This window comes from Crotalus tigris, unplaced genomic scaffold (assembly GCF_016545835.1).
Source record: "Crotalus tigris isolate CLP2741 ecotype Arizona unplaced genomic scaffold, ASM1654583v1 scf7180000017611.44802233496:7321179, whole genome shotgun sequence".
NCBI classification, from domain to species: domain Eukaryota; kingdom Metazoa; phylum Chordata; class Lepidosauria; order Squamata; family Viperidae; genus Crotalus; species Crotalus tigris.
Window position 1 is genome coordinate 2,576,211 of NW_024096511.1, and position 15,509 is coordinate 2,591,719.

The window sequence follows — 15,509 nt, forward strand, 5'->3', positions numbered from 1 at the left end:
CCCAATTTCCCCAAGATTTGACCAGTTCCCACACTTCTGGCATTTTGAAGGTCCCTGAAAATACATCTTGTCACCTAGGCCTTTGGCGAGGATGATTGATGCACTGTTTTCTTCTTTTTTGTTGTTCCCAGAAACTTACCCCAAACCTTTTATCTTTTGATATCTTTCTGGGAATAGTCAGACTAAATGGTTGACTCTTTACTAATATTTAATGGATGTTTGTTGAGTAAGAGTGGATGAGATTTGATTCCTTGGATGTCAAATTTATACTAATGAAATCTGTTTTCAAGCACACTTAGCTACAATTAATGTTAGCATGCACCTATATCTGTGATTTTAAATGACTGTAACACAAAATCAATGAAATAGTACCTGGTTGGCTAGTAAGACCTGGAAGGGATTCTTGCAGCTGGTATGTTGATGAGGATGAAGAGGTGCCATCTGTGGTATTATTTGATGTCATATATGCTCCATATGTTGATGCTGAATAATACTGTGGATATTGATTTTGGCTGAAAGCTGCATATGATGGATAATCCTAGAAAATTACAAACAATATTTTAATGAAGACTAATACATTTAAAACTACATCATTTTTTAACCTAAAAATAGAAATAGGACAACAGTCTTGTTCAAATAAATTGCCAAATCAACTTTATAATACTTTGTGCTTTATAGACAAAAAAAATCATACCTGTTGTGAACTATTGAAGTTTGTAGAATTTGATACTGAATTATTTGCATAAATAGTGGAGGATGGTGTAAAACTAGAACCTAGAGTTAAAAGAATAATTCACTGTAAGACCTTAGCAATACAAATGAGAAATTAAATTTTCAGTTGAAAATTAAGAGTATATAATTAAAATATGCACTTATCTCACAGTTTAAAACTTTTTAAAAGAAAATTTGATATGCTTAATTATAGCTTAGTATAGTATTGTTTGTAAAGAACACATTTATAAATTGAACAAGCTGTCAATAATATTTTTAATTGTTTCTATATATTCCATATATTCCCCTTTCATAAATAGGTTGCTATCAAGTTTCACAGAAACATTAAAAAACACATTTACGCATCAGCAAATCTACTGAAGTTTCAAAAGCTTTTCCTTTCTTGATCCCCAGCTTTTCCCTTCAGGGAAAGGGAACTTCAGGGGATATCTCTCTAGCTATTATCCTGGGACATGTATATTTGCCTTCATTCATATATTGATAATGGTTTGGGGAGGGCAATATACTTAATGTAATTTGGAGTCATTGAAGCAGTAGGTGTGAACTTAAATGAACTCCAGAAGATGGTAGAGGCAGGAAGAATATTGTCCATGGGGTCGCAATGGGTCAGACTCACGACTTCGCAATTAACAAGAACAACAATTTATATAATTACAAATTATAAGAACTTCTAGTCCATGAAGTGACCATATTTAAGATGGCCATATCATTATCAAACAGAGAGTAGCTCATATCTCTCCAACATTCTCAACATAAACAGTTAAGGAGTAGAATCAGCACTATGGTGCTGGAGAAGACTCCTGCGAGTCCCTTGGACTGCAAGGTGTTCAAACCGGTCAGTCCTAGAAGAGATCAACCCCGACTGCTCTTTAGAAGGCCAGATCCTGAAGTTGAAACTCAAATACTTTGGCCACCTAATGAGAAGGAAGGACTCACTGGAGAAGAGCCTAATGCTGGGAAAGATAGAGGGCAATAGAAGAAGGGAACGACAGAGAATGAGGTGGCTGGATGGAGTTACTGAAGCAGTAGGCGTGAGCTTAAATGGACTCCAGAAAATGGTAGAGGACAGGAAGGCCTGGAGGAATGTTGTCCATGGGGTCGCGATGGGTCGTACACGACTTCCCAATTAACAACAACAAGAATCATAGTGAGGACAGCAAAAAGATCTCTTCAAATATTTAACAACTAAGGCTAAGAAGCCTGCTGTATTGGGTTGCGTAGAATCCCATTTTATTGCTTTTGGAAACCTGTCTCTTCAGAGTTACTTAAACTTTGGGTTTTTTTTTTCTTTTTGTTGTGTGTGAACATACGAAAATTGTATTGTGAACCCTGAACCAGGCATATCACATATCACAAACTCTGGAAAATCTTCTCCAAACTCAGCCTTGACTACATCTGGTAGTCTTTGTGACATGCAAATTGGACTACCATAATACAACTTGTGTTGCAATGTGTTGCAAATTACTCCCTGAAGAGTATTTGGAAGCTTCAATTGGTGTCAAATATGCTGGTGGATGCAGTCACTAATGCCATGTGAACCACTGCTCCATGAGCATTTTGGCTTTCTTTAAAGTCCTTCATGGCATAGGATTGGGTTACTTGTTGAGACTCTAGAAAGAGTGCAGAGAAGAGCAACAAAGATGATCAGGGGATTGGAGGCTAAAACATATAAAGAATGGTTACTGGAATTGGGTATGTCTAGTTTAATGAAGAGAAGGATGAGGGGTGACATGATATCAGTGTTCCAATATCTCAGGGGTTGCCACAAAGAAGAGGGAGTCAAGCTATTCTCCAAAGCACCTGAGGGCAGGACAAGAAGCAATGGATGGAAACTAACCAAGGAAAGAAGCAACCTAGAACTAAGAAGAAATTTTCTCAGTTAGAATGATTAATCAGTGGAACAACTTGCCTCCAGAAGTTTTTAATGCTCCAACACTGGAAGTTTTAAAGAAGAGATTGGACAACTGTTTTTCTGAAATGGTATAGGTTTCCTGCCTGAGCAGTAAGTTGGACTGTAAGTCCTTCAAGGTCCCTTCCAACTCTGTTATTCTACTCTATTCTACTTATGGGACCATCTCTCCCAAGTTGTTTCTACCAGTCCTATCTGATTGGGCAGGAAAGACATGCTCTGGATACCATCAGCTAGGGCAGGGGTTCTCAGCCTTGGCAACTTTAAGACTTGTGGACTTCAACTCCCAGAATTCCTCAGCCAGCTTTGCTGGCTGAGGAATTCTAGGAGTTGAAGTCCACAAGTCTTAAAGTTGCCAAGGTTGAGAACCCCTGAGCTAGGGAGTGTCAGCTGGCAGGACCCAGAAGAGAAGCTTTTGTTTAGTTCCCCCTGAAATTAGATTGACCTCATCCTTGTTGGCCTTTTGTAAAGTGTATTGAGCTGGGTAAATGTGGGTTAGAGCTCATTTTCTTGTTGCAGGGATGACTGCTCATGCCTGGCTGCTATGTGTTTTTACTTTTGTTTCACATTATGTATTTTGTGTTTTTATTTGTTTTATTGCAAGCTGCCTATTACGCATAAAAATGAGACGGGAGACTATATAATTTGAGTGAACAAATCTTTTTACTCATTTTACAGCCTCAATAATATAGCCTCCCACCCTGTTAGGTACCATCTTCAATCACCAAAATGTCGCTTATCCTTGTTGATTCTGTTGAAAACAACTTTGCATTCTAATGTAGAGACATGGTCATCCTACTCATATTTCTATTCCTAACCACTAAATCAAAATAACAGAATATGCACCGAGATCATTAACATAAAATCTATGCTTTAATGCTTGTTTCATAACACTACAGGTAACAAGTGCTGCTTGCCTCGTGATATATATTTTATCACCTGCTGCCCCCTCCCAAATGCCTCTGAACCTACAAACATTTTATTATTGAATGTTTTGGGAAACTGAATAGAGTTTAAATTTAAAAACCCATCACAGCTTCTTTTTGTCAAGATACAGCGGTACATAAATATAAAAGTCATAAATATAAAAAATATTAATTTTGTGCCTGGTATTTCAGACTAAGAACATTAAAAAGTGCACAAATTATACAGAGATATGCTCAAGATATGGATTCTCAAAAGCTATTTCATATAGGCTTTAATTACAATTGTTCCCACTATTATTCTCATTATCAATCTTTTCATATTAATAGTATGATTTATTATTATTTATTTATTATCAACGAATAATATCTGTGATCATTTCTAATAATTTTGATAAATAACTCTTCCATAAATTTTGAATAAGTTACATTAAATGTGTAAAAATATCAACCAAATTATCTAATTAAAATTTCAGATCATTATACTTTTCTTTTTTTAAAGAAATGGAAGGCTCGGACAGGTAATAAATTTTACTTACCACACTTACTGATTATGTAAGAATTATATGAATCTTAAAAAATTAAAAAAACAACAAGGTATTTCTCACCTGGCATTTGGTATGAATATGGTGCTTGGCCTGGCTGTGGTGTGGAGAACCCTGGGCTGTAACTAAGACACCCAGTCTGCAGTGGTGATTGTGTTTGTGAAAGTCCACTTTCTGTCTTGATACCCGGCAACATTACACCCAAATCTGTGTAAAAAATTAATGTTCACTTGATTCTTACAATGGAGCGGGGAGGGGAAACAAAGAAATTCCATGATGCCAAACACATTCATCAGAAAATAAAGAACAATGGGAACTCAAATACCGTAAGCAGGTAAGCTGTAAGGTTGCCCAGTCTGTGAGTAGGCTGTATACACTGCTGGTTGCTGCATTCCTGAATACTGGGTTTGACTGGCATAGGCAGACATTGTTTGAGCTGCTGGTGTAGAAAGAATATGTGGATAGGGCCTAAACAGCAGGGAAATGGGAGAAAAACTATCAGTCACATAAGATAACACCTAGATTGTTGATTCAAGCAATCATGCCTTAGTCATCTCCCAGTGGATTACTGTCACATGTTCTACATGGGGTAGCATTTGAAGAGCACTTGGAAGCTGCGGTTAGTCCAAAATGCACTGGTATGGGCTTTTGGCATTTTTCATTATACCCATATACCCATTATACTCATATACCCATATTTCTCTGCAAGTTGCATTGGGTTCCAGTGGGCTTCTAAGTGCAATTCAAAATGCTGGTTATCACCTATAAAACTGTACATGGAATAGAGCCAGATTATTTTTGGGTCTGGCTGTCTTCCACCTCCCATCAAGTCTAGCAATGAGGGCATGCTCCATATCCCTTCTATAAAACAATTGCATCTTATTGAACCCAGGAGTTATGATTTGTCTGTGACAGCACCTACCATGTGGAACAGCATCTCTCAAGAAATCCAGACCCTATTAGATTTTCATAAGGCACTGAAGACATGGCTGTTCTCTCTGGTGTTTGGAACAAGATTAGGCAAGCTCTACTGTTTTTATAAGTTGGAATTACTGTTTTGACTTTGGGCATGAGACTTTAGACTGTAAAAGGAAAGAACTAGGAATGTAACTGAAGTGAAGGAATGCTTCACAAGTATTTTTGAGAATTGCAGGAAATTTACAATAATATATCAAATGTTGGAATTGAAATGTATAATTTAATATTAATGATTGAAGGAAAAAAATGACAAATATGTGAGTGTGTTGTTAAACGGTAAAGGCTAAGACTAGAGTGCAAGTGTTGATGTTAAGAGGTATTTCAAAATATATGTGGAATTGCTTATGGAGAGTTTATGTTTAAATTGTGGGCAAAGCTGCATCCATGCTTGGAAATTGAAAGAATCTTTATTATTCCAGCCCACTTAACTCTATGAGTTTAAATTAGAATGTTTGTTGATATAGAAAAAATATGATATAGTGTAAAGGTTTGAATTTTGGAGTTTATTACCCAAATATGGAGTTGAAGGCTGGTTGTTCAATGTGGTAATGATAATATATGACTGAAATAATGCATGGGGTGCACAACAAATACTCAACACTGAGTAGAACAAATATTTGGTTAAAGTATTTAAACATTTAATGCAGAAAGAATGGCTATAGTGATGTTAGGGGTGTGTTGATTGGGAACATAATATGGAAGTACATCTGTATGGAGATGTAGTTGTTCTACTAGCCAAGAAACTGAACGATTTACAGTAAATGCTAAATAGACTTCAGGACACAGCAAGGGATACAAATTAATGCATCAAAGACTACATAGCTATGTTTGTCCGGAAAAATGAGATGAATAAAAAATAAATGAAACTAAATTAGGTAATTTAATTATAAGTTGTAATCTATTGTATTATGTATGTTAATGTATTTCTATCAATGAAATTACCAACAAATGCAGTACAAGATTAACAGTGCTATAAATATAGTACAGACACATAAAAACAATAAGGTATATAAAATAATATAAAAAAGACCGTAAGTTCTAAAAAAACCAGTCCTTAGATGTCAAATATCCTGGGGAATACCAATGGTTTTACTATGCACTTAAGTAGTGAGGAAATTGATGTATGGGTGGTTTATTTACACATGAAACTCAAAATCTTTTACAACTATTATCCAATGCAAAGATGCAAAAATAAGATTAATAGATGGCTATGCCTAACCATAACCAGATTTAGAGACATATAATATAATGCCATTCTTATCACCATTACTTCCCCTAGTCTAAGTGCCCCAGATTCAGTCAGGAGGATTTCATCCTCCTCCAAGTATGTGTGCTTTCTGGATAGTTGTACTAGTGATGATTGGAGTATACAAATCCAGAAAATAATCATGCCAACACACATAACTCAGAATTTTAAAACTTCGTTTTTTTCATATAAATAAATCACCTTAACATGCACTTAACCTAAGAAGAAATGAGTATAAACCAAGCCAAAGTGTAAATCTTCATATAACATTGCATTTTATACAAACCCAATGTAGTTCCTAAATTTAAACCAATATTTAAATAAAGTACATGCAGAAACTGATATACAAATAAGATATTAGGATACACATGCACACTAACTTGGAGGGATATAACTGCGGTGAGTATTGATGTGATGATCTTGGACTGTAGCCACTGCTCGTTATCACTGTAAAATAGAAAGCGTTTACAATGTTCAATCTATCAGCTGTTAAGATTTTTAAAAAGGCTTAAATTTTTTTGAATGTCCTAAATAAAATTGGTTGCATTGTGTTATTCTTCACAATTTTTACCTGGAAACAAATAACTAATCTATATAGTGACTAACTTTTTATGATCTTATTTAGTTTGGCAGACACATTTAAGCAGAATAGGTTTTTATAAAGATAAAATAAATACTTTTCAAGTACTATTCCTGGACTGGGAGACCGTGCCATTGTCAGCTCCTGTTTGGATTACTGAAATGTGTTGTACATGGGGCTGCCCTTGAAAGTCATATAGCTGCAATCTGACCGGCATACACAGCAAAGGTATCCTGCGGTTCACCTGAGTAAGATGAATGCTGGCTTCCAGTTGCTTCCTGGGTGCAATTCAAGGTCTTAATTGTCATCTTTAATACCCTGTATAGCATATAGCCAGATTACTTGTGGGCCCACCTTTTCTTCTTGCCCATCCTAATGGATGAGACCTTGGAAGCATGCCTCCCTGATGACCACTCTAGTCCTTTGGAACAGCCTTCTTCCTGAGATTAGAGGGATCCTTACTCTCTTAGCCTCCCACAGAACTGTGAAGACCTGGCTTTTTCCCCAAGAATGGGGTTGAGTTGTGAGAATGATAGGTCTGGTGCCTGGAGGGAAAGGATATTTTTGTTTTTACCTATGCTTTTTATGGATTGTTATGACCTGCCTAGAGTCATTCTATAAGATAGGCAGCCATATAAGTCCCATAAATAAATAAACTTTGTCATATGAAACTTGTGCTAAGATTACCAATGAAAAGCTTGAATGTAAGATATTTTATGGAAATAAATCTTTACTAAAATTTGGAAAAAAAAATCAAGCATTTATGTTTTATGGAATATAATTTCTGTGCAGCTATTTGCCATGCTAATGAATACTCATTTACAGATTTGTTTCATTAGAAAGCATTTATATTCAAATCAGTTGGGTATTCAGTTTTCATCTCTCCTTAGTTATTGGAGACTTCTACCTCCTATCCTATTTTGTTTCAGAAAATTAACATGGAATAGGGAATAACAAGGAATAGGAATATCATACAGGAATAAGAGTCAGCAAAATGAAAGAGGCTAAGTCTGGCTAAGTACAGACTCCTGATTTAAGAGCAGTGGGGACAGTAAATATGTAAACATAATAACCACCATGCACAATATAATGTTATATATCTGCACAACAGCAATGCCAACAGGTTTTTATTCTATCCTGGCACTCTCCAGATGTGTGAATTTACAGGTGAACAACAGGTGGAAAAATGATTGTTATCTAGTTACTCCAGTGTAAGATTTGGTAAACAAAGCATTCCTGACTTATATGTTCAAATATTCATATGATGCCATGTAGAATAAATTCATTCACGTTGACAGGGCAACTTGCTCATAAAACAGCACAATATGCATTATGGAGTATAAGCAGAACACTCTGCATTTATAGCAATGAGTTCAATAAGTATGTGATTTCTATTAAATGTGTTTTCAACTGTTTAAAAGTGATTTTTGGAGGGCTAAAATAGTGGGGCCACAAAATGGAATTGCTTAAATTTATACAAGTGACTTTATTAATCCAATACAATTTTAACAATTGCTTCCCAGGCAATATCATGAACTTTTCACACTGAACTCAGATTCAAAAGATCTTGTGCTGAATTTCACAAAACTATATGTTCCAAAGAAAATTAGTTTAAAATAAAGAAAATGAAGCATGGGTGTCTACAAGCCGGTGTTCCTCAAATCAAAATGATAAAAGCAGTGTGGGATCATAGACTCTGCACATTTTGGATCTGCAGCACTGTTTTTTTGTCACTGATCAGTTTGACACATCTCATCCCCCTGCTAATATTGTTGAAATGACTCATGGAAATATTTCCATATTTCTTTGGATTTTCATTAACAGTGTTGTTCTTAGTATTAGCTAGGGCAATGGATTCTGGCTTAGGCTGACAGTATTTATATCTCCACTATAAAAATACAATGTTTCATGAAGTGAAAGTGAAAGCAGTATTAATTTTTCTTTAGAATGGAAAATATTCATTTAATTTTATATAGAAAATGCACCAGTATGGTAACTACCAATTGCATACATGCCCACACAAAAAGCAGCTGTATTTTTCTGCAGAAGCTTAAATGATAATAATCATATTCTATTAAAATCATTCAAGAATATTGCATAGTCTGTGCATTCCAAAAAATGTCGTGTTTCTCTTTCATCTAACCATTTTAGCTATGGCAAATGTGTTCCAAATATATATACCAAAATGTGAATGAAACCTTTCAGAACCATTCTGTATCAGCACTCTAACATAGTGTCTTTATTAATAGCCATCTGCATTTCATTCACTTTTAAAAGGATAAAAGCACTGTACAAAAGGTAGCCTTGAAAAATCTTTTAGTCTAATCAATCATACTTTTACTTCAAAGTAGTTTCCTTTTTTCAACATGCCAGCCTTTAGCATTTTTTAGGTAGGTAGTAATCCTCATCATTTTGCAAAACACACTTTAGGCAGGAACCAAAGAATCATGGAGTTTCTTGAGCAAAATTCTTTGAATATCACATTTATTTATTTAACCATAATTAAGCCTCTTCCACTTCATCTTCATGGCATTTCAAGAAACATGGTTAATTTCAAAAGCACAATGTGATATGATATGAATGGCTGACAACTAAAGAAAATCAAACTTTTCGCTGGGTATATTGACAATTTTTGTCTCCCTTTTTACAAAGAATCTGTTTAATATATGACTTTAAAATAAACTCTAAATATTATAGACTTTAAATGATATTTTAAGTTTTTTAAATGTTGAAAATATTTTAAATAGCTTTTGAAGCCCAGCAGAATATGGAAGGCTTTGTAAGTAGTAGAAAAAGTTATAAGTCATTACATTACAGTATACAATTCTAAGTTTTATGAAAAGTATAAATTAAAGATGATTGGCCATTCACAACAATTTTAGAACCTAATCAATCTGAAAACAGAGTGTAATAAACGTAACTACAGTAAAGCCAACTTCCCATATTATCCTGAAACTGTTTTTGTATTTCTTTATATTTTAAACATTAGAATATTTCTTAGATGAATGAAGTTCTTTTTACAAACTTAACCCAGAAATTCTTCTGCTTCCTTGCTATCTGGATGATATTTGCAACCTTTAATAATTGTATACATTTAGCTTAATTATTTTAACAAAATAAATGATTTTAAATATTAAATTCTATTATTTCAAAGATAGAGCATAGAAACAGATTTTAGTGTATTATTATCTGTTACAATAGTTGGGGAAAGCTGTCCAGAATAGGCAAAATTACACTTTCCCTAAATTCTTATCCTTGGCACTGTTATTGTCATTCATTATATCTATAGACATATTGTATTTATAGGCACTTTCTTGAGCATGGAATAAAAGTGATACAAACTTAAATGCCAGCATATTTTCCTGTGGCATTATATAATATAAAAAGTTTATTTTTGTAAGGAATAGTCAGAAAAACTATAGATATAGATCTACATGCAGTATTATGAGCAAATTATGTGTTTTACCTGACCCAGTAAAATTGTCAAGAGATCCATCTCCACTTGTTGTTGTTGTTGAGTCATTACTGTTCATAGGCTCTGTTTTGACTGCAAGAAGAGACACTGTATAGAAGAATGGCAGATGTGAGATTGTATTTCTATATTTATATATATCATGCCAACTAAAGCAAAAAGTAAATAAATTTGAGATAAGTCAGACTTTACATACACTGAAAAAAATTAGTACGATTCTTAGAATATCCTTCAGCCATAGAGCCATAGCTTTAAAACCATGCACTACTTTTAAAAATTAAAAATGCTAACATTTATTCATTTAAACTGACTATTATATGATTTTGATCAACAGAGAAAGCTAGAAGTATTTACAATACATTCTTCAAATATCCCTCTAACAAAGAGACAGGGCTTTTCAAGATTATTTTTTGGTTTTCCCTTTTTCTCCTTCAGACTCTTGATCCCACCTCCTTTTGATTTCTAAAATTTGTTCCTCCAGATTGATCTATGTCTTAGAACAGGGGTCTCCGAACCTGCATGCTGGCTGAAGAATTCTAGGAATTGAAGTCCACAAGTCTTAAATTTCCCAAGTTTGGAGACCCCTGTCCTAGAATAAAAGGTAATTGACTCAAGCAACTGTACCCCCAAACTCTCCAGATAAAACATAATATGCTTATGGTGTTCACCTTTCTTTTAAAATTATTTGACATTTTTTCATATAGGTATAGCATGTGTTTTGCATATCAATAATATGGCACAGTTTCTCTACTAACCTAGATTCATGTTCGTAAAATCTTACGGAATATATAAAGTCAAACTTAAATAGCAAGATAGTTTTTGCTTCCATTTTAACTAACTGCAATTTATGTCAGAGCCAAGATAATTTTTTTCTCTAATAAAGAAAGATAACTTTCAATCACAGATTATTTATTAAGTGTTGCTTTTTGAAACTATAGTGTAAATGAAAAATAATTTTAGGTTCATAAATACAAACTATCTATGTTGTTGTTAATAGCAATTCCAATCTCTATTTCATAGGCAGTCCAGAAGAGAAAGGAAGTGATTGTTAGATATGAATAAATTACCAATTCAATTTCCAGCTTTTACTCAGATAATATGTGATTAAATAAAATTGTAGCTTAATTAAACATAATTAATTATTTTTCTTCCTCAGAATTATTTTCCTTTCTCAGAAAATTGGAGGAAGGAATTTTTAAACTACTTTTACTATAGATTTTACTGAGGTACATTTGACCATATTTATTTTATTTATTATTAAATTTATAAGGATATCCAATTCCATGATGGCTCTGGTGGCATATAATAAAATCATTAATTAAAAAAGGTAAAAATAAAAAATGACAATCATCCCGAAGAAGAAAGACCGTTCATTCTAAAAATAATACAACACACAGTACCATCATCTAGTCCAGGGGTAGGTAGCCTTGGCTCTTTTATGACTCATGGAGTTGAAGTCCATGAGTCATAAAAGAGCTAAGGTTGCCTACCCCTGATCTAGTCTAACCCAAAGCCTGAGGAAAGACCGAGGTTTAAGGCTCTTATAAACATGGTCGTGGTAAGGCACAACGGACCTCAGAGGGAATCTTGGTCCAGGGGGAAGACACTGTGACAGAGAAACACATTTTTCAGGTTTCATCAGCATGGAGCATGCCAACTCTGATCATACTTATGGGCAGAAACTACAGAAGACAGAAGGTGTCTTAGATAACCAGGCCCTATGTTAGGAAGGGCTTTATAGGTAATAAAAGGAACCTTGAATTGCATCCAGAAATCTACTGGTAACTACTGCGTAAAGCAAAGGTGTTACATGGGCCTGTCATGGCATATCCATAATTCTGAGTTTCGCATTGTGCACCAGGGGGCAGCCTCATGCAGCGGTCTATATGTAAGGTGCTTTCAGCACAGTGATTGGCTGTGAGGTAAAAGAAGGGGGAACTATATCTCTGTTCAGAACTAAGGATAGAACATTCCCAGTCCTAGTGATTCAAAAAAACTCACAGGTAATTAAAATTTCTCCAAATATCTTTGATACAAGTAAGCAGCATTATACTGGACTCCCATTAATGTTATAATGATCTGTGTGGTACATAGGTCCACTTTCCTCCATACATAATGTTGTTTTTTTTTACTGAAATTGTGTCTGCTTCTCTTCATTTTAATTTATTTTATATACTGATGTAAAATATAGCAGAAAGTCTTTTAGAACTTCTTTGCACAATATTTATAGAAAGATTTCTAGAAATAGAAGGGTATGCAGCTATGAAGCAAAAACAATAAAGCAAATTATCAGATGCTCAATACAATAAATCATCAATCCAACCACACACATGCATTATGCTAGGATTGCTCATACTTGTTGCAGAAGAAGGAGTGCTGCAACTCAACAACCAGTCTGCAGTGTTTAAAACAGTCATGTTGTCTCCTGAGAATTGAAATGGTATACAGCGTTTCATTGTCTGAATATCTCCTCAATGTAAATAAATATTTTCAGGATAAAAAAATGAAAAAAAAATAATACACTGCCTTAACATTGGAATATATGCTCACATACAGCTTTGATCTCTGTGTTGCTTTCAGGCAAACAGATAGACTTACACAAGTTAAAATGATCACTTATATTCAGTAATATGTTTTTAAATATTATGAAAGATGGCCTGAGTTCACTAGCATGTTTTTAGGAGTCACAGTTCTCAAAACAAACCTCTTTAGTTCATATTATTGGAAGTGGTACATAAAATAGATATTTTCATATTAAAATCCTATCCTTAATTCAATATATCAGGTACAGGTAGTCCTTGAGTTATGGCAGCAATTAAGATTATTAAGCAATGTGGTCCTTAGACAAAATTTCATGCAACTGAAGTGCTTAACAATAGCAATAACAACACTTCCCATTGCAATCATTAATCAAATCCCACTAGTTGTTAAGAGAAGATCCACCATGATCCAAACCATTTCCAGCTTTGTCTCTCTCTCTCTCTCTGAACCCAGAGCATCAATAAGATAAGGGGCAGTTTCCTCGGTCTTCTCTTAACCTCCCCCATCCATTTAATTAACCCCTCTCTCTGCCTTTTTTTGGCTGCTCTGCACATCAGCACTCCTCAGTGGCAGAGCTAGGGCTGAGGTGAAGGTCCAGGGCCTTTAGCAATCTCAGCCACCCACCACCATGGCTGGCCTCTACTTCAGAATGTCTAAGGTCTTCTCAAACATTGTTGAGATTGGGACACATTATTTGGAGAATAGCAGGAGCAGCCTCAGGAAAAAGGCCTGCCATGGCCAGCAGTTGCTGTATATAAGGCCAAACCAGGTGTACCTCGTCAGTAGCAAGAGGAAGATGGCTAAGAGGAAGCTGGGCGTAGGACTTGAAGGAATGAATGTGTACAAACAAATTTCACCTATCTGAAGTGAGGATTAAGTAGCAAATTTGGAAAAGAATAATGGGATTACAATACAAACAATATGAAAACAAACCCAATGTACAATACAAATAATATGAAAGGTATTAGTGTCACACTGGAAATGAAAGGGAAGAAAAGCTTAGATCTGCAATACTAGGGTATTCAGAAGACCATAGGATATATTTAAAAATGATACAATAAGGAACTATTCAGTAGACAAACAAACAAACAAACAAAATATCTGTATACAGCTCTTATTGCCTCACATTTAACAGATTTTTTTTTTAAATTAATGTATACTTATCTAAATTTTTCAGCTTTTTCAGGAATCTGATTATGGTCCCCCATAAAGCAATTACATCTTGTAAAATGCCACCGCATTTTCTGGATTTAAACTAAAAGAGGTTGATTTTTCACTCACCGCCTGTTCCATTTGTTGTAACAGATGTGGTGCTAAGGTTAGATTTGTCCAGTTTAGAGCTACCTGGTGCTTCACTGCTTCCCACAAGATTATGAGGACTCGCTAGATCCTGCATTTCCATAGATCTATTAAAGGACAAACAAAAAAAACCAAACCACTATCACTATGCTATTTGCATCGTAAAAATGCACAGACTCTTCTGAACTAACCATACTTTGAAGTAAAAATTGAAAACGAACATTTCCTGAAAGCCAACACTAGTCTGCAATTAGCCTCATGATTATCATTTCGTGATCATTATCATTATTGAGAGAGAAAATGGTAGAAAAAGAAAAGAGGAGAGGAGATTAGAAACATTCCACTTGAATCACGTTCTTCTATGGGTGGGGGGAGGGGGGGATGAGGGGCATCTGAAAGTTTTGTCCCAGAAATGTCAAATGCCTTTTGGATAGCAGCCTGCAATTATGCATGCTGTGATTTAACTGAAGTTCATCTTCAATTAAAAGTGGAAATTACAGGTAGTAGTTGTCATGGCTAATTTCACCCAGAAATGTAAATGTCATGTGTGTGTGTGTGTGTGTGTGTGTGTGTGTGTAGTAATATAATTATTTTGAATTATTCCAGGAAGGTTGAACAAAGACATGAAAAAATAACATTTTTTAAAAAGGAATAACAATATCAATAGAAAATATTCATCTCCTTAAAAAACAGCCAAAGTAAAGAGATATAATTTTAATACAATATTTGGGTAAAAATAATAATTGGCATTTAATAGCAAGTCAATGTAAGGACTTTCATACAACTTCACCAGTTTCAAATCACTATGTATTTCTGGAACAGAAACTGGGAGATGGAACTAAGTAGGAACAGTGAAGCTGTGACATGAATAGCAAAAGGCAGGAATATTATGAAGCAAGCCTCCAAGAACTGGCATGCTAATTGGAGAAAATGACAATTTCCTAAAAGTTACTACTTTCCAAAAGTATTTGCTGAGATAGAAAATTCATATGGTGAAAATTAAATACCAAGTACATTCTGGAATAGTGGAAAATTCTTGCAAATGAAAACTTCCTACAGTTTGTCATAATAACTATACTGTATATACTGATAAAAATAAAAGCTCCAAATACATACATTTATATAATGGGAAAGACAGTACTTTTTAAAAGAAATAATGCATCTTGGAAATATGTGGCTGACTTAGACAATTTATAGTTTCATTGCATAGCAAAATATGGAGACTGTACATTTGTAACAAAAATATACTGTGAATGTTTGTCTCAGAAGGAAACAAAATTCTTA

At 34.6% G+C, this 15,509-nt stretch overlaps 1 protein-coding gene across 17 annotated transcripts in view; it reads right to left on the reverse strand.

Annotated features, from left to right (window-relative positions):
* The window catches only part of EYA4 (EYA transcriptional coactivator and phosphatase 4), a 114,895-nt gene that overhangs the window by 33,175 nt on the left and 66,211 nt on the right, over positions 1-15,509 (reverse strand). For 13 of the 17 annotated variants that reach the window (XM_039323743.1, XM_039323734.1, XM_039323752.1 and 10 more), the window contains 8 exons: positions 14,208-14,332; positions 12,742-12,810; positions 10,380-10,475; positions 6,714-6,780; positions 4,435-4,577; positions 4,173-4,316; positions 695-774; positions 373-538 (listed from right to left, as the gene is read on the reverse strand). In XM_039323743.1, the coding sequence (XP_039179677.1) occupies positions 373-538; positions 695-774; positions 4,173-4,316; positions 4,435-4,577; positions 6,714-6,780; positions 10,380-10,475; positions 12,742-12,810; positions 14,208-14,332 (890 nt within the window). The remainder of the gene's footprint in view (positions 1-372; positions 539-694; positions 775-4,172; positions 4,317-4,434; positions 4,578-6,713; positions 6,781-10,379; positions 10,476-12,741; positions 12,811-14,207; positions 14,333-15,509) is intronic. The other 4 variants (XM_039323813.1, XM_039323820.1, XM_039323854.1 and 1 more) reach the window with 2 other exon arrangements.